General features: G+C 30.8%; 3 protein-coding genes across 3 annotated transcripts; all 3 read left to right on the forward strand.

Moving 5' to 3' along the window:
• The first annotated feature begins 5,571 nt into the window (after nucleotides 1-5,571).
• Nucleotides 5,572-6,030, forward strand: LOC135951804 (lectin subunit alpha-like). The gene has a single exon (XM_065501530.1). It carries the CDS (start codon nucleotides 5,572-5,574, stop codon nucleotides 6,028-6,030), a length of 459 nt encoding a protein of 152 aa, XP_065357602.1.
• A 5,971-nt stretch (nucleotides 6,031-12,001) lies between these two features.
• Nucleotides 12,002-12,696, forward strand: LOC135960915 (lectin subunit alpha-like). The gene is made up of 2 exons (XM_065512361.1): nucleotides 12,002-12,147; nucleotides 12,219-12,696. The coding sequence occupies exons 1-2, from the start codon at nucleotides 12,016-12,018 to the stop codon at nucleotides 12,666-12,668; spliced, it is 582 nt and encodes a 193-aa protein (XP_065368433.1). The 5' UTR covers nucleotides 12,002-12,015; the 3' UTR covers nucleotides 12,669-12,696.
• A 4,406-nt stretch (nucleotides 12,697-17,102) lies between these two features.
• Nucleotides 17,103-17,901, forward strand: LOC135961380 (ladderlectin-like). The gene is made up of 2 exons (XM_065512912.1): nucleotides 17,103-17,239; nucleotides 17,299-17,901. Exons 1-2 carry the CDS (start codon nucleotides 17,111-17,113, stop codon nucleotides 17,818-17,820), a joined length of 651 nt encoding a protein of 216 aa, XP_065368984.1. The 5' UTR covers nucleotides 17,103-17,110; the 3' UTR covers nucleotides 17,821-17,901.
• The last annotated feature ends 1,252 nt before the right edge of the window (nucleotides 17,902-19,153 follow it).

A 19,153-nucleotide genomic window follows, 5' to 3' on the forward strand; every position in this document is an offset into this window, starting at 1 on the left:
AACAAAATAAAGAATGTTTAGATTTAGAATTTTTTCCAGATATAACCAATTTATTAAATGAATGTAATTTACATTTTAAGGAAATGAAGGAATATACATTATACGGCCGAAATTCTCTGAAATTTTTTATTTATTTTAGTTTTGTGTTCAATTGTAATTGAAACGCGTGTGTTTGCTATGCTTCGTCCAAAAACCAACCAACAACAATGCTTAATGAATTTCTGAAAAAAATGAGACATTTGTTATGCTCTTTTAAAGAGAATAAGAATATGTGTGTTGTTACTCAGCGCAAAAGCACAATGAAATGAACATCATTGATTTAAAACCCCTTTCTAGAAATTAATCACACGACCTAATTTCATGGCGATCGGTTCTTGATCTCCGATTGCGAAAATGACTTTGACGAGCATTTTTACGAGCATTTTAGTTTATTTCAATGATAACAGAGGGAACCAAGATCTAAACTAAGTTGAAAAGCTATTAGGCCAAATATATTTTAGTAGGGCATCTACCGACACTAATTTCCCATGAAATTGTTAAATAATTAAAATAAATCATTGAAATGACAAAGGTAAATTTCAATAAAAATATTTACCTACAACAAATAAACTTGGAAATAGTATTTATCTGAATAAACAATGGAAAAGTCGCTTCAAATATTACCAATACTTCTAATATGGTCTATACAAATTCAATCAATATATTCTATTGTCAATTTATATACATCGCAACAGCAAAATGTCTACTATATAAATAATGAACATGTGGTAAATTTAATTAAATAATTTTAAGTCCGATTACAAAAGGAATAAATTTAAACCAAAATTTACAGTTTACTTGGTATGAAGCTTTGGCGAAATGTGCCAGCATGAACATGAGTTTGGTAACCATTAACACGAAGGAAAAATCTGATGAGATTACAGACCTGTTAAAGAAATCATTTTTCAAAGTTAAACCCCAATGGATTGGTGGCGTTGCAAATGGCAATGATCACCATTTTGTTTGGATTTCAAGCGGCCAAAAATTCACATTTAAAAATTGGGCTCCTGGAGAACCAAGGTTTTCTTTCAAACATGACTATTGTGTTCTGACTGCATGGAACGAAGATCTTCAATGGAATGATTATGAATGTCACAAACACTTTGGGGTAATCTGTGAGCATAATAAGAATTGTGGTAGGAATAAGGAAATTGAAATAAAATTACACGAAGAAATTGAAAGAAAGCCACAGCTTCAAAATGTTTCGGATAAGGGTATACTGCAGGTGTTTCAGACGAATGAGTCTAATAACTCTCATTCCAGTAACGATAGTAGAGGTTATAAAATTCGTAATATATATATACAGATTAATTAAATACCTTAAGGGCTATTATTACAACTTGCCTTTATGTTCGTAATAGTAAAATGTAACCTTAAAGTTAATTTAAACTATTACGAACATAAAGGCATGTTGTAATAATGACCCTAAGTGAGTTATAAATGTGACTTTTTTGTTGTTAATAAAATAAAAATTTGAACAATCCCATACACCCTGCTTATTTTGATAATCAGCTAAATATCTAGTTAAGTATTTAAAACCCTTTTTGCCTTTCTGATGAAATTATATAAATACTACGTATTTATTAGGGGATTCAAGTTATTCAGTTTTTCTTTTGTTCGAATAAAACGAATAATTCGAATAAGAGATTTTAACTTGTTCGAATAATTCGATCACACGTTTAAAATTTATCGAATTATTCGAATAATTTAAATTTTTTTAAAAAATTAACGAATGAATTTTTGATGTCGGGTTTTTAATATTTTATTGTTAAAGAAAAACAAAAAATAACGTTAAAGTTAACAATTCAAGTATTGATAATGTTAAAAAAACATTCGAAAACAAAGTCCATCATTAAATTTTCATCAGAAATATTCTGATCAGATTAATCTACAAAACAATTGACTAGCAAACCCTTTAGTTTCCTTTTTGGAGCTATGCTTTATAAAATTTGAGCTTGTTGGACATGATCGTGAATTCAAATACAATATAAACGTATTAAGAACTTTTTTATGTCGTTCATCAATTCGGGTTTTAAACTGAGTAACTAATTATTGAGTAAATTAATTATTCATTATTTCTAAATTATTTATAACAAATTGTATTATACATCAAGCTCTATCAACGTTGCCGAATCTTTCCTTAATAAAGTGGTCTTGGGGAATTACACAATAAAGGGAATCTGTCCAAAGTTTGAAGTCAGGCAGTGCATGATTGACGCATAGACGCAAAAAGTTTATTACCATGTTAGACAAAGATGTTCAACGATGTTCAAAATCATGTATAAGACGAACTCCATGCTTTTCTTGCAACAAAACATTAGTTTGCAAAATTTGTGTTTATCATTCGATTTATTAAATTTTTTGCAACACTTACGTACGCTGTTAAAAACATCACTTATATACATATATTTTAAGATTATGGCCATCATCTGTTTCAACGTAATCATTATAAATGTCATCCTCAATATCACTTTCGACGACCGTTTCAAAACCACATTCAACTCCACTTTAATTTAAGTTAAAATTTTGATTATTAATATTTCGCCAACTAAATCTATATAAATAAAAATCAAATGTCGTTCGTTGGTAATTGCTCAGTAGAGAACGGCCGGACCGAATTAGACAATTTTTTTTTAAAATGTTAGTTTTTTACGGAATGTAATTGACCACGTCCACTTTTACGTCCACTTTTTTCGATTTAGCTAAAATGGGAAAACGGCTACATCGATTTGGCTAATTTTTTATTTAAATGATCATAGTAATCCAATTTAAGTTTTTACTGAAAGATAAATTGACCACGACAATTTTTTTTCGATATATCTAAAATCGCAGGACGCCTGGACCGAATAACTATTTTTTTTCAATGTTCGCAATACAATAGGCAAAAAATTTTACATAAATAAAAATTGTCCACGTCCACTAATATGCCCACTTATTAAATACATCTGGTATGTGATCAATCATATTTCAGACGAAAATTTGATTACTTATATAAAAACTCACAATAGCTTAAATCGATAATAACTTGGCCAATAAGCGATTAATCAAGTGATCTATATGAGTGATCTGTGATCACTGTGATCACTCATATTTCTGACCAAAAATCGATTTTTTATATAAAAACTCAAAATATCTAAATTTGCTAATAACTTGACCAATAAGCGTTTAATCAAGAAAATGAGATCGATCTGTGATCACTCATATCTCTGACCAGATATCGATTTTTTATATAAAAACTCAAAATATATATATATATCTAAAGCCTTTTATCAATTTAAAAATTGGGAATTTAGCATAAAACAATTTTACTAAAATACTAATTTTGTATTCCCGAATAACCTTTTAAATCAAAATATCTAAATTCGCTAATAACTTGGCCAATAAGCGTTTAATCAAGAAAAGGAGTTCGATCTGTGATCACTCATATTTCTGACAAAAAAAAATTTTATATAAAAACTCAAAATATCTAAATTCGCTAATAAATTGGCCAATATGAGTTTAATCAAGAAAAGGAGCTTGATCTGTGCTCGCTCATATTTCTGACCAAAAATCGATTTTTTATACAAAAACTCAAAATATCAAAATTCGCTAATATCTTGGCCAATAAGCATTTAATCAAGAAAAGGAACTCGATAAGTGATCACTCATATTTCTAGCCAAAAATCGATTTTTTATATAAAAACTCAAAATATCTAAATTCGCTAATAACTTGCCCAATAAGCATTTAATCAAAAAATGGAGCTCGATCTGTCATCACTCATATTTCTGAACAAAAATCTATTTTTTTATATAAAAACTCAAAATATCTAAATTCGCTAACAACTTGGCCAATAAGCGCTTAATCGAGAAAAGGAGCTCGATCTGTGATCACACATATCTCTGGTCAGAAATCGATTTTTTATATAAAAACTCAAAATATCTAAATTCGCTAATAACTTGGCCAATAAGCATTTAATCAAGAAAAGGAGTTCGATCTGTGATCACTCATATTTCTAACCAAAAATCCATTTTTATATAAAAACTCACAATATCTAAATTCGCTAATAACTTGGCCAATAAGCGTTTAATCAAGAAAAAGAGCTCGATCTGTGATCACTTATATTTCTGACCAAAAATCGATTCGCTAATAACTTGGCCAATAAGCGATTAATCAAGAAAAGAAGCTCGATCTGTGATCACTCATTTTTCAGACCAAAATTCAATTACTTATATAAAAACTCAAAATATGTACATTGATTTACGTGTATTCTATTGTTGCAAGTCTTAGGTTTTTGACAACAAATTTATGTTCTTTGTCTCTCATTAGCGCTTCTATGTATATTTTATTCTATGTCCTATATGGATAAAAATTTTAGCCTTTTCAAACCTCTTCTCACAAATTCACAAATCGAACGCAAGCATTTTTTAAATTGGACATGACAACGTCTGTCGGGTCAGCCTTTTATTTTCATTGATTCAAGTCCTATGTTAAAAATTTTGAAAGATTTGTTTTTAGAATTATAATTTCTTGCAGTAATATTTATATGTTTATAGTAGGAGCTATCGGAACACTCATTTACAGTGATCGAAAGTCCCTTTGTCGAATTTTAGAAACAATACAATTTTTGTGATTCATTATTACTTATTTAAATTTGAAATTATGAAAAATTTTAAGCAATTTAATAAACTTAAATATATATGAACATTTATTCGTTTTATTCGATTATTCTACATAAAATTGTTCGAATTATTCGTTATAATTATTCGTAAGAAATTATTCGATTAATCGAACGATCATTAGTCGAATGAATACCCTAGTATTTATCAATAAATTTCTGTTTGAATTCAAAATCGCAAGTTGAACTATTTCATCAGCGAAATAATACTCTACACTTAAAATGAATGTACATTTAATTTCAAAAACGATTTTTTAATCGTTAAAAATATATTTAAAAATATTTAAATTTTAACTAATAAAGTTTTTTTTTATATAAATTACACTATACTAATAAATATATTCTGTACTACAGGCAGCTTGCTAAGTTGGTCCAGCTGGAATAAGTGTAACAAACTGTTGTTATGCACTGTAAAATACTTTATGTTCAGTAAGTATAATTGATCAAGTTTGTATATTCAATATGTTTTATGCAAAGTGACCTGAACTGAAACAAAAATTCTATATTACCCAGACATTTGTAAAAGGAAGTAAATACTTGCTGATTATAAGGTTCTCTGTTTAAAAATTAAATATTTCTAATATAAATAATTTATATTCAATAAATACATCCGCAGTGTTTAAATGTAAACGAAATATACAAAATGGAAAAATTCTTACAATTGCTGCTGGTGATTTTATTAATATTTATGACAAAAATAAATGTCATAAATGCTAAAGGCTTTATTTTTGAATCGAAACAAAATAATGTTTATTACATTGAAACAGAACAAGAGGTAAATCTATTATGCTTTAAGAATAAAAACCACAGTTGAAGTTGCTTTAAAACATTACAGTTCTCTTGGCATAATGCGCTGATCAAATGTGCCAGCATGAACATGAGTTTGGTAACCATTGATACTGAAATTAAATCTCAAGACATCACAGACTTATTGACAGAAATACAAGTATTTGACAGACATATACATCTATGGATTGGTGGCGCTGGTAGAGGAACTAAATTTTTTTGGGTTTCAACGGGTAAACAATTCATTTATACCAACTGGGCTACTAATACACCATACTATCAAGGCGATGATACATATTGCACTCAAATTGGCTGGAGGGATGATATAAAATGGTTTGATTATTGGTGCTATAGAAAAAATGGTTTTATGTGCGAATACAGTCTTTATTATCATTGTCAAGAAGAAATGCACACGAAATTGCAAGAGGAAATAAAGAAACAAGATGAGTTGAAACTTAAGTTGGAAGAAATGCTGTCTGCACCCAAAGTTGACAGCGAAAGTAAGCAATTTCGTGATTTAATTTTGAACATTAATCAATCAAAATGTTAAGTGAATTGTACAATATGAGTGTGAATAAAATAATGTGCTGTTTTCATAACACAAGCGAGTACTTTGAGTGGAAATTTTGCATGTATTTTTGGTTGTTGTAACAAAAACAAAATATTTACATGTAAAATTTTCACTCAAAGTACTCGCTTGTATTATAAAAACAGCACATTAGTTACTATATTTCAAACTAATTGAAATAAAATTTATTATTTGAGTAAAAACTAAAGGGCTTTTCATTTCGCATTTTGTTTTTTTCAATTAAAATGAAAGTACAATCGATAGCATTATTTATGGAATACGACATATGTAGTTTAAATGTCCGACGCGGAAGCCCTGGTACGAGTGAATACGCTGGATCCAATTTTCCTAGACACTTGCACACAAATCGGCTGAAATACCATGAATTTCATGATCGTGAGATAACTCGAATAACTTGAACTGATGATTGTAACACCTAATAATATTAGTCAGAATCACTTTCTGAGTCGATTAAACGATTTTCGTCCATCAGTCAGTCTGGCTGTTAGGGTTGCCATATAACAAAAGTCAAATAACTGGACCATAAGAAAAATTTACCTGGATTTTTAAAAAATAACTGGACAATTTAAAAATGCACTTATAGTTTAAAAAAGTTAAATTTAAGGTAAATATTTTTTACAAAAATAAATAAAAAATAAAGAAACGTTAAATTCAGTCCTACATACATATGTCATCCAAGAAGGCGATTACGATTTACTACATCATATTACATATCGAGCCATAACCGCGAAAATAACGTCAGCGCCAAAATTCAAATTTTATAGGAGAGATTTTTTTTCGTTTTGTTTTTAAGTTGTGTGAAGGATTTCTTTGAAAATTAAAATGTAGACTAATAATGGTATCATACATGCGATAAGTGCATTTTTAAGTTAATTTTGTGAGCAACAAATTTGTTTTGGAGCTTACGTTATTTTTACCGTCTCTATTACAGGCAGCTGAGACTAAATTGTGGCGCATACGATAAATGCTTTACAAAGAAAAAATATTTTCTTAAGTTTCGAAAAAATGTATTTTCTTAAAGTATGCATTAAATTAAACATTTGTTATAAATCATAGTAAAGATTTAACAATAATATACTAGGTACTTAGGAAATTAAGGCACATCTTCTTGTTTCGTTTAAGGCGTCTTTAATATTTTGGGAATGTTTTAGGCCAATATATTCGTTATGAAAACATTGAGGAATACTATTTTTATTGCGAAGAGCTTTTATATCATTGAATTTATGTGACGAAATTTTTAATTCTGTGTTGTATAGCGGAGGAGGTCCACGGACCGTAGAAGTATTTAAATCAATGTTAATAGTATTTTCCTCGCTATTGTCTAAATAGCTGTATTTAATTGTAATCTTATTTTCTTTGGAAGAAGCAGATCAGAAAACATTTTTCAGTTTAGGAAATCAGAGTGGTTTAACGATATACACTCATAACCGTAAGGGTTTGTTCTTGCACTTCGAATAACTGTAGGCCACTCACTAGGAGCCCATACAGTTCGGTTTCGAGTAAATGATTCCATTGTGCTGTGAATAGAATCAACAGGCATCATGGTAAGACCTGGTAGTAAATAAGTAATTTTAATAGATTTAATGAATTTGGATAACAGAATGAAATAAGCTATCATGGTTAACATGGTAAGACGCATATAAAATAAAAGTGTACTTTTTTATAGAATATATTTCTAGTTTTATTGTAATCCAAATTTTAAAATTTTGTTTCAATATCACAAGTGGGAGAATCCATATCAAAACGGACAGAAAACAGCTATTTTTGGATTCGGAAACCCTTTCCGTTTCAAAAATATCACGATTTAAAATTTGAAAAATTTTTTAAAATTGTCTAAAATTATATACACATAATTTCCCATAATATTGAAACTACTCAAAGTCCAACATAATTTTACATTCCATTTTAAATGCAAAGATATTGTCTTTAAAATTGTTTATATAAAATAGTTTACTTCCAAAAGGTTAAAGGTCAATTTTCGGAGTAATGTAAAAAATATCAAAAATCGGAGTGTTAAAAATTTAAAAAAAGTATGGAATATCTTGTGGCAAAAGCAACATACCGTCAATTATATTTGATATTTCTAAAACTGTGGAAGCTTTGATAAGTTATCCCCCGATAAAAGGAATTGTTTTAAATTTAAAAATTAAATTTTGTTGTAAAGTGATTCGTCTCCGAAATCATATCATTGCTCAAAGTACGTAATATCATTTTTTAAAAATTAATTTGGTTCTAATTGTAAAGTTTTGTTTCGAGAGATGAGATCTTTTTTAAAATAGTTACAACTTTGCTTCCATATTTTAACCGATTTTAAGGCAATTCATAAGATTGCTCACTGTACAGTTCAATAATAGTAAAGGAATCACTTTCTAGGGCAAATTCATGCATTACGTTATATATAAAATACAAATATGCCTCTGACAAACCTTCATCCATATATTCTGCATCATCATTATAACAAATTCCCATGTGACTTTTTGAAGAGGTATTTTTACCTCTTTACTGCTGACCAAGGATATATTAATCTGTACAAACTTTTTCTGTACAAAATATTAATTAATAATTTTTCAAAATGAAAGAAATTATTTTTTAACTGGACAAATTGTGTTTTAGCTGGAAACTGGACAAGACGCAAAAAACTGGACAATCCAGGCCGTTTGGCAACCCTACTGGCTGTCCATGTTTCATTTTTATTTAATTTCTTAGACCAAACGCAAACTGCTGATACACCCTCAGATTGATAGCTCAGCAGTTTTTGAAAATATTTCGATCAAATTTGGCACATACTATGTGCTATATCAGTCTTAAGTTTCATCAAAATCCGCCCAAAAATATATAACATTTTGCTATCTAGCCATGAGAAATTCCTAATATTGAAAATTTTGATATTTGACCTTCACGATTTAAGGGTTAACGTTTTCCGATTTTAGTAAAACTTTCAGACTATATTTAAAATATGCACTGATTGACGTGTTTATTTGATCGTCTCCAGGGCACTTTAAAAATTAAATTGAAATTGAAATTTGAAATTGTCGCACAGTGGTTTAAAAACTTTTTTTTTTGGAAATAATTCGGTATCTTGGGAACTATTGGAGATATTGTTACGAATTTGAGCTGAGGTGTTTGCGAGTTGATTTACGTTTGTTCAGCTTCCTTGGGCCAATGGGGGCCAGTGCGTAGCCCCTCAAAGTTGGTCACCTCGGGTCTCAAATTTATTTAAAAAAATCGCCACAAATCCATTTATGCCCCGAATGAGCTGAAATTTTGAATGTAAATGGTCTTTGAGAAGATCTACAAAAACTACGCTTACATGTGTAAGTTATTTCTATTAGTTGAAGAGATATTCAGGTTTATTGATTTATTTTTTTTAATTTTGCTCGATCTTTTTATGGTTTTTAAAAATGGCGGACCTACGGAGGGTCGAAATTTATTTTTAAGATATTAGCTATAAAATTTTAAATAAAATAAAGACAACTTTCTAACAGTTATCTCCTCCCTATAAAAAGTTATACGCATCCAAAGTTGGAACTTGTAAAAAGGGCCGTATTTTTTACGTTTTTTCCCAAAAAGCCCAAATATTTTTTCTTTTGTAGAAAAAAAATTTCTTCGGTACAATTTTTATATTATCCGGAAAGACAACTTAATGCAAAAGCGTGTAAAGAAAAATTTGGCTCACTTAAGCGGACATACCACCCCCCAGTCCTATCCAAACTTGGCCAGTTTTAAAAGAAAAATTTCGGTTTGAGTAAAAAATTCTAAAAAGGCAAAGCAACGATCCACGAAAAAGCTTCATATTTGTATATCCCCATATGTTTCTTAAATACCTACTAAGTATTTTAACTATCATACAGTAAATAAATTCACAGTAGGCACTTTTCTAAATAAACTCAGTTTTTGGAACACATTTTCACCGTTTTAGGAATTTCATTATTTGAAAATAAAAAATTTCAAAAATTGTAATGCCATTGATTTAAGAAAATTTGAGTCTATATTGATTCCAAATTTTGTTATGTTATCTTTAATTGTTAAAATTTTACATTAATTCAAATTTTGTATTTTTATTCGTGGAAAATCACCATATGATTTTTTTTTAGTTTTAAGGTAACCAAAATTTTATAAAATTTTTTAATTTTACTAGAATATCAATCCACAAGTCTTAATGTTTTCAACAATATCAAATACTTATACAAAAAGCCTTTATTTACTCCTCAGAAGTTCCACAAACCATGGCCGCTTTGAAAAATTTGTACGTTTGTAAAGCTACTACATTTTGAGTTAAATCAAAATTTATGCAAAGTTCTGATAACAAACTGTGATTTATTTAGATACAAGAATTTGAAATTAGAACGTATTTGTTCTATTTTCTTTTAAATATTTGTATAAATTTGTTGTTGATAGAAAGACTTTAAGGGAAAACGTCATTAAGAGTAGCTAAACAAATAGTTTGCAGCTTTGCACAGTTTTTTTAGAAAATATTGAATTTAAAAACAAGTAAGAAAGTATGGTCGGTCAAGCCCGACCATATAATACCCTACACTAAGTAAAAGAGCTAAAACAAATTTTCTTTTAAAATTTCATTAATTTATATTTTTGAGTGATTTTCGGAAGTGGGCCTTATATGGGGGCTATGACCAATTATGGACCGATCACCATGAAATTAGGTCGTGCGATTTATGTCTATATTAAAGTTAACTATGTTGAATTTTGTGTGTTTACCAACATTTTAAGCGATTTATGCACGTTGAAGATTTTCGGAAGCGGGTCTATATGGGAGCTATGACTAATTATGGACCGATCGTAACAAAATTTGGTGACATGAATTTTGTGTATATAAAACTTATTTGGAGCGGAATTTGTGGAGATACATATATAAATTAAACATTTATGACCGATAAAGTCCAATTTCGGGAGGACATTTGTATGGGGGCTATGTGAAATAATGCACCGATTTCAGCCAGTTTCAATAGGCTTGGTCCTTGAGCCGAAAAAATAATATGTATCAAATTTCATCGAAATATCTTCAAAATTGCGACCTGTACTCTGCGCACAAGGTTTACATGGACAGCCAGCCAGCCAGCCGACCAGACGGACGGACGGATATCGCTTAATCGACTCAGAAAGTGATTCTAAGTCGATCGGTATACTTTAAGGTGGGTGTTAGACTAATATTTTTGGGCGTTACAAACATCTGCACAAACGCATAATACCCTCCCCACTATGGTGGTGTAGGGTATAATTAATTTACGAAACAAGAAAGTTTAGGCACATTTTGTATGTGTTTTTGGTTGATACTGCTCCGAAATATTTCCTAGGCCATGTGCTATATAGAATTTGCTTTTCACAACCTTTGCAAATTCTGCAATTACATATTAAAATAAAATTAGACTATTGTTGATTATTTACTAGAAATAAATGACCACTTCCATTGTACGTGTATAAAAATCAGTTTTTATTCACAACATTTTCAATTCGTTTGAATTGGTACAAACTAAATGATAAGAGTGATTATATGAATGAAATTAAGTTTTGATTAAAATTGTATACTAATAAAATAAACGTCAGATGTATTTTATTGTTAAATTGTGGTTTGTCCCGAACTCAAAGGGGGTTCCCTTAACACATAAGAATTTCGAATTGAGTTCATATGCCTTGCTGCGGTAAATCACATAAAACTAAATTCTCTCTTTCAATCTACAGCAAGTTTAAATATTTATCAGCAAAATAATAAGCTACAATTAAAAATTATGTATGTTTAGTTTATTTCTTATTAATGAATATAATAGAGAGAACATTTTTCATCTGAAACTAAGTGTGTTACAAAAGAAAAACTTCAACCTATAATACCGACCCGAAATAAATTTCTCTACATTTCAAGATTTTTATATATAAATAAATTCCATTTAATAAATTCCTCCGCAGTCTTTAAAAGAAAATGAAATAAACAAAATGGCAAAATCTTCTCAAGTGCTGCTTGCAACTTTTTTAATATTTATCACAAAACTTTATGTCATAAAAGGCAGTGAAAATATATTCGTATCGAACCAAAATAATGTTTATTACATTGAAAGTGAGCAAAAGGTACAAATATTTAACTACAATCGTTTTTTAAACAAATCAATAATTCGAGATCTTTTAAAACATTGTTACAGTTTACCTGGTATGATGGTCTGGCAAAGTGTGCCAACATGAACATGAGTCTGGTGACCATCGATACTAAGCTTAAATCTCAAGAGATAACGTCCTTATTGAATGATATATTTGGCAAAAGAATACCTCTGTGGATCGGTGGCACTATTAATGGCGTCAATCCCAGGCAATTTGTGTGGATCTCAACGGGTAAAAAATTCACTTACACCAACTGGGCTAATGGACAACCAGATTTTGCTGGCAATAATGAATATTGTGCTCAAACTGGCTGGACCAATGCCATGGAATGGAATGATCATGTGTGCTCCAATCAATATGGTTTTATGTGCGAATACAGTCGTTATCATCAATGTCAAGAGGAAACGAGGAAACAACAGCAAATGGTGGGAGAAATGCTGCCTGGTCGAACATTTCGTGATATAGTTTTTAATATTAATCCACATAATCCATAAATAAAATGCGAGAGTCTGAATAAAATAAGTGTAATGTTTTTTTTTAATGTGTGTGAAGATAAATTTCGAAATTTATAACCCTAGACACAAACCAGTTGAGTTAACAGAGTTCTGTTTAAAAGCTAACATAGCACTGTTAAACATTGGAATTCAAGGTAGGTGTGTTCAAAATAATCACACGGTTGGATCAAATGGACCACTCACAATTGAAACGGGAACTAATCTCCCGCTTTTTCCAAAAACTAAGTCAAATCATAAATGTGAAAAATATTTTTATATTTTTTCGGAATTTTTAAAATGTTTAAACAATGACCAGTGGGATCAATTGAAAAAAAAAATTGAAAATAAATCTGGTTTTTTAACCTACTGGGGGGGTTACTCTCTATAGCAATGCGAAAGCAAGTTCGTAAATGCGATAAGAATACAATTTAGTACACTGTATCGCCTACGCTGAAAACATTATGACTTGAAAATTGATATTTTAGTAAAACTAAATAATTTTATAAAATTTTTGGACTTCATTTACCTTAAAAACTAAAAAAAAATTCATATGGTTATTTTCCACGAATAAAAATATAAAATTTGAATTAATGTAAAATTTTAACAATTAAAGATAACATAACAAAATTTGGAACCAATATAGACTCAAATATCCTTAAATCAATGGCATTAGAATTTTTGAAATTTTTAATTTTAAAATACTGAAATTCCTAAAACGGGGAAAATGTGTTCCAAAAACTGAGTTTTTTTTAGAATAGTGCCTACTGTGGCGTTATTTAAAATGTGATAGTAAAAATACTTAGTACGTATTTAAAAAACATATGGGGTTATACAAATATAGAGCTTTTCGTCGATCAGTGCTTTGCTTTTTTTGAATTTTTTACTCAAACCGAATTTTTTTTTTTAAATTGGCCAAGTATGGATAGGACTGGGGGTGGTATGTCCGTTTAAGTGAGCCAAGTTTTTCTTTACACGCTTTTGCATTAAGCTATCTTTCCGGATCATATAAAAATGTTATATAGTTTCGAACAAAATTTGTTTCTACAAAAAAAAAATGTATGGGCTTTTTTTGGGAAAAAACTTTAAAAATACGGCCTTTTTTAGAAATTCCAGATTTGGATGCGTACAACTTTTTATAGGGAAGAGATAACTGTTGGCAAGTTTTTTTATTTTATTTAGAACTTCATCGCCAATATAGGTGATATTTTAAAAATAAATTTCGACACTCCGTAGGTCCGCCATATCTAAAAAACCATTAAAAGGATCGAGCAAAATTAAAAAAAAGAATTCCATAAACCTGAATATCTCTTCAACTAATAGAGATAGCCTACACTTGTAAGCTTCTCAAGGACTATTTATATTTAAAATTTCAGCTCATTCGGATAAATGCATTTCTTTTTTAAAATTTGAGCCCGAGGTGACCAATTTTGAGGTGCTACGCACTGGCCCCCATTAGCGCTAGAAAACTGACAAACGTAAATCAACTCGAAGATACCTCAGCTTAAACCATGTGAAATTTCGTAACAATGTCTCCAATAGTATACAGTATTATACAAGGTGGCGCAAAAGTAAACTTCCGATGTTTTTTGGCTGTAATTAAAAACTTTGATTCTTATTGTGGATTATTTTTATTTGGTCTTTTAGTTTTTTTCACATCAAGTCGAGAATATGACATCATGTAAATGGCCGCCGCTACAGTTGATTGTCATTTGAGCCCTTTTTATGGCATTTTCCATCACTTTGGCCAAAACTTCCGGCGATAGGTCCTCACATTCTTGACGGATATTGTCTTTAAGAGCTGCAAGAAAAAAAAGCCCCACAAAAAGAAGTCTGGAGCGGTCAAGCTGGCCAGTGCAAATCCCCAAAACGGGAGATTAGGGAGATATGCATCCTTCAGCATATCGGTTGTGGCACGTGCAGTGTGTGCCGTTGCACCGTCCTGTTGGAACCACATGTTTTCCAATCCCAATTCATCAAGTTGCGGCAAAAATAACTCGTTGATCATTGCTCTGTAGCGCTCACCATTCACAGTAACCGTTTGGCCCCCGACGTCTTCGAAGAAAAAAGGTCCGATGACTCCTCCAGCGAAAACAGCACACCATACAGTGACTTTGAGCGGGTGTAATGGCTCTTCGTGAGTTACACGCGGATTTTCAGTGCCCCAGAAGCGTAAATTTTGCTTATTTACGTACCCGCTAAGATGGAAATGGGCCTCATCACTCATGATTATTTTTGATGAAAAAACCGACCGATTATTGGTCAAATAAATAGTCAGCAATATTCCGCGTTCTGGAGCAGTGTAGCGTAACATTGTTTATTAACGTGTATTTCGCATGTGTTTACTACACAAATGTTAAAACAGAACTGACATTAGGGACCAATCGCAAAATTTATAGCATTTTCTGATAGGAGGATTAGTTTTGCGCCAACTTGTACAGTATTATTCAATGCGATCTTGTCTCTAGGAGTTTTTCTGAATTATTGAAAAATCTCCCAAATTATAATAATTGCCAGATTTGTCTAAACTATTTGGGAAAATAATCCATTCTTAAATAGTCAAAACATTATCCCAGATCATCTATTTGGATTCCGTAATCATCACGGAACAATTTAGCAAGTTAGTTGACGAGATAAGAAAATTGTTCGAACTAAAAAAGTACTGTTCGGCAATATATCTAGATGTTGCTCTGGCTTTTGGCAAGATTTTACCTTCCAGTACACACAAAATACTAGAGTCTTACCTATCGGATCAATGCTGGTGTACCTCTGGGTAGTGTTCTAGGACCAACCCTGTACCTATTATTAACCATTTCCAACTTCGCAGATGACACTGCAATTCTTAGTTCTAATGTGAACTTTAATGTAGCATCTAGCAACCTAGATAATTATCTCAGACACGTGGAGATGTGGCTAAAAAATTGGAGAATACAAGTAAATGAAATCAAAAGTAAGCACATAACGTTTTCACTTAGGAGAGTTTGTTGTCCACCAGTGACACTAAACCGTGTCAACATTCCACAGTCTGATCACGTTACAATCCTTGGTATTCATTTAGATAGACGTCTTACTTGGAGTAGGCACATAGAAGCCAAGCGGCTCCATATGAAACTAAAAGCTTCTAATTTATATTGGCTAATCCATCATCAGTCGAAATTAAGCCTTAACTGCAAAGTCATCCTATATAAGACGGTCTTAAAACCAATTTGGATATACCGGATCCAATTATGGGGAAAGAATCCAAAATTCTTAGAAACATGACGAGAGCTCCATGATATATAAGAAATGAAAACATCCACAGAGACTTTGATGTGAAGCTTATTTGTCAAAATTACATCATCATACGAATCCGCTCGCAACGCTACTTGCAATAACTCAAACCAGATCAAGGCTACGTAGAGCTGATTTACCACTTGGCAAATACGATTCTCCTCTGAGAGAGCAATAATTCTTTAGTTATATTATTTAATTACTTATTCTATGGCCTTGACATTAATGGCAGAAACAATATTAGAAAGAACTAGTAAGAAAGTATGGTCGGGCTTGACCGAAGCAGGTCTTATATGGGACATATGACTAATTATGGACCGATCCTAATAAAATTTGGTGACATGAATTTCGTATATATAAAACTTATTTGGAGCAAAATTTGTGTAGATACCTAAATTAAATATTTATGACCGATCAAGTCCAATTTCGGGAGGACATTTCGGGCTAGGTGAAATAATGGACCGATTTCTGCCAGTTTCAATAGGCTCCCTCCTTAGGTCGAAAAAATTTATCGAGATATCTTCAAAATTGCGAGCTGTACTCTGCGCACAAAGTTTACTGGACAGCCAGCCAGCCAGACGGACGGACATCATTTAATCGACTCAGAAAATGATTCTAAGTCGATCGGTATACTTTAAGGTGGGTGCTAGACTAATATTTTTGGGAGTTACAAAACTATGGTGGTATAGGGTATAAAAATATATTTCTACTAAGTTTGTAGCAATCAAACTCAGAAACTCAAGACTCTGAAAGCGATCCTTTGCAGATTGGTACACTTTTAGGTGGATGTTGGAGCAATACAGCTGAAATTGTGGATACCAATAGTTACAGTCTCCCCTAATAATACTCTATACCTATTCATATATACAAATATAAGTAATTTCTGACGTCATATCAAAGAGGCAACTAATGGACCTGGTATCAATGTGGTTTTGAATAATAATCATGATTTCAAAACCATTGAAATGGCAATATAATTGAATCTTTAGTCATAAACATTTAATAAAATCTATAGAATAATAATAGTTTAATATTTAAAAACAAAGTATATTTTATTATAGAAACTGTGGCTGTGTGAAATTAAGAAATTCCATAGCTATTTCTCAATATAAATAGGGTTAGCTAATAAAACTAGAAACTAGTATTTAACAATTTATCACACTAGTAAATACAAAATGGAAAAGTCTCTTCAGTTATTTGCAATACTTTTAATAAGTTTTATACAAATTCAGTCAATTTATTCTATTGACAATTTATATACATCGAACCGTAATAATATCTATTATATGGATAATGAATTAAAGGTAAATATTTCTAATCATAACTCTGTTAGGAAATCAAATAAACGTTCAAAAAATTACAGTACACTTGGTTTAATGCTTTGGCCAAATGCAATAGCATGAACATGAGTTTGGTCACAATTGATACGAAGGAGAAATCTGACGAGATCACAGACTTAATGAAAAATACATTTGCGAAAGTAAATCCTTTGTGGATAGGCGGTGTTGCTATAGGCAGTGATCATCATTATGTTTGGATTTCAACCGGCCGCAAATTCACTTTCACCAATTGGGCTGCTGGAGAACCAAGTTATTCTTCCGAAACCGAACTTTGCCTTTTAAATGGTTGGTCAGATAAAATGCTGTGGAACGATCATCAATGTCACAAAAATTATGGTGTAATGTGTGAGTATGGTAAGGACTATAATAGGGTGCAGGAAATGAAAACAAAATTACAGGATGAATTGGATAAGGAACAAAATCTTCAAACCGAATTGGATAAGAAACAGTTAATGCTGCAGTTGTTGCTGGATTATAGGACTTCTCGTGGCAATAACGACGAGGGACGTAATACAAGGCATGACTTACATGTGAAAGTTAATTAAAATGCTTAAGATATTTATAAAGATACTTAAAACAAAAAATATGAAACTTTAAAGAGTTTGAAAATAAAATGTATTAGTTTAGTTTAATACAAATAGCAAAAAAATTACTTTATTTTTGTGAATTAAAAAAAGAGGAAATAAATCTATCAGTAACTTCTAAACGGATAGTCCGTTTGTAATAAAATTTCCCATTGCTATAGACTATTATCTCATTAATGGCTACCAAATAGATAACTTGCAGTAATTAGCTTCATCTTGTGGTTTACTTCCATATTTGGTAATGCCGTAGTCGGCAATGCAATGCAAAACGACAAAATTGGGCAATTTGATTTTTAATGCATAAGTTTGACTAGTGAAAAAGATAATTAATAAATTAATAGTTTTTTTTGTAAAAATAAAATTTTGGTTGATTTCTTTTGAAAATTTCTGGGGCTAAAGTCGATTTACAAATTTCGATAGCACTAACAATAATTCTATTTATTTTTAATGCTATATTACGCCTTGAATATTGAATACCATTATACCTAAGCCGGGAAAAGATCAAACAAAAGTAGAATCATACAGACCCATCACCCTGTTGTCTAATATATCAAAGCAATTTGAAAAGATGCTCGTGAAGAAGTTGTAATCGCTGTTAATTGAAAATAAATGTATTCCGAATCATCAATTGGGATTTAGAAGAAAACACAGTACTATCGACACATAGACTTGTAAATATTGTAAGAAATTGAGTTGAAATTTACCCTCAAACACACATAAGCTATTATATAGTAATTTAACTGGTCGAACATTTAAGCTTAAATAAGGAGACTTTTTAAGTCCTGGAACCCTTTTTATACTTGATATCTGATACTGCTATTCTAAGCATACATGAAAACCCTCAAGAAGCGTTTCGTTCCTTACAAGATCACATATTTGAATTCGAAAACTGGTTAAAACAATAGAAAATATAAAATATGTAAAGTCAACGAGCAAAAATGTACACATATAATATTTACATTGCATGCCCCCCTATTCATATCAAGAACCAAACAATAATTCAGCAATCGGATGTTAAATACCTTAGAATACATATCGATCGTCACCTTACATGGAAAAGTCATATATGTATATGCAAAGTTGACTCAAATAAAATTGAAATCAATTGAAATTAATTGGCTTATTTGCAAAACTCTAGCTTAGTTTAGATTGTAAACTTCTACTGGATCATAAAACCGATATGGTGTTAAATCTGTCATTTCTAAATGGCTCATCCGATCGGGATAAAATTTGACAGGGGGGTAGCCAAGGAGCATTCGAGTATAACCTATTAAAAACCTTCGACATGTTTCCT

The sequence above is a fragment of the Calliphora vicina genome, chromosome 1, assembly GCF_958450345.1.
Source record: "Calliphora vicina chromosome 1, idCalVici1.1, whole genome shotgun sequence".
Taxonomy (NCBI): Eukaryota; Metazoa; Arthropoda; class Insecta; order Diptera; family Calliphoridae; genus Calliphora; species Calliphora vicina.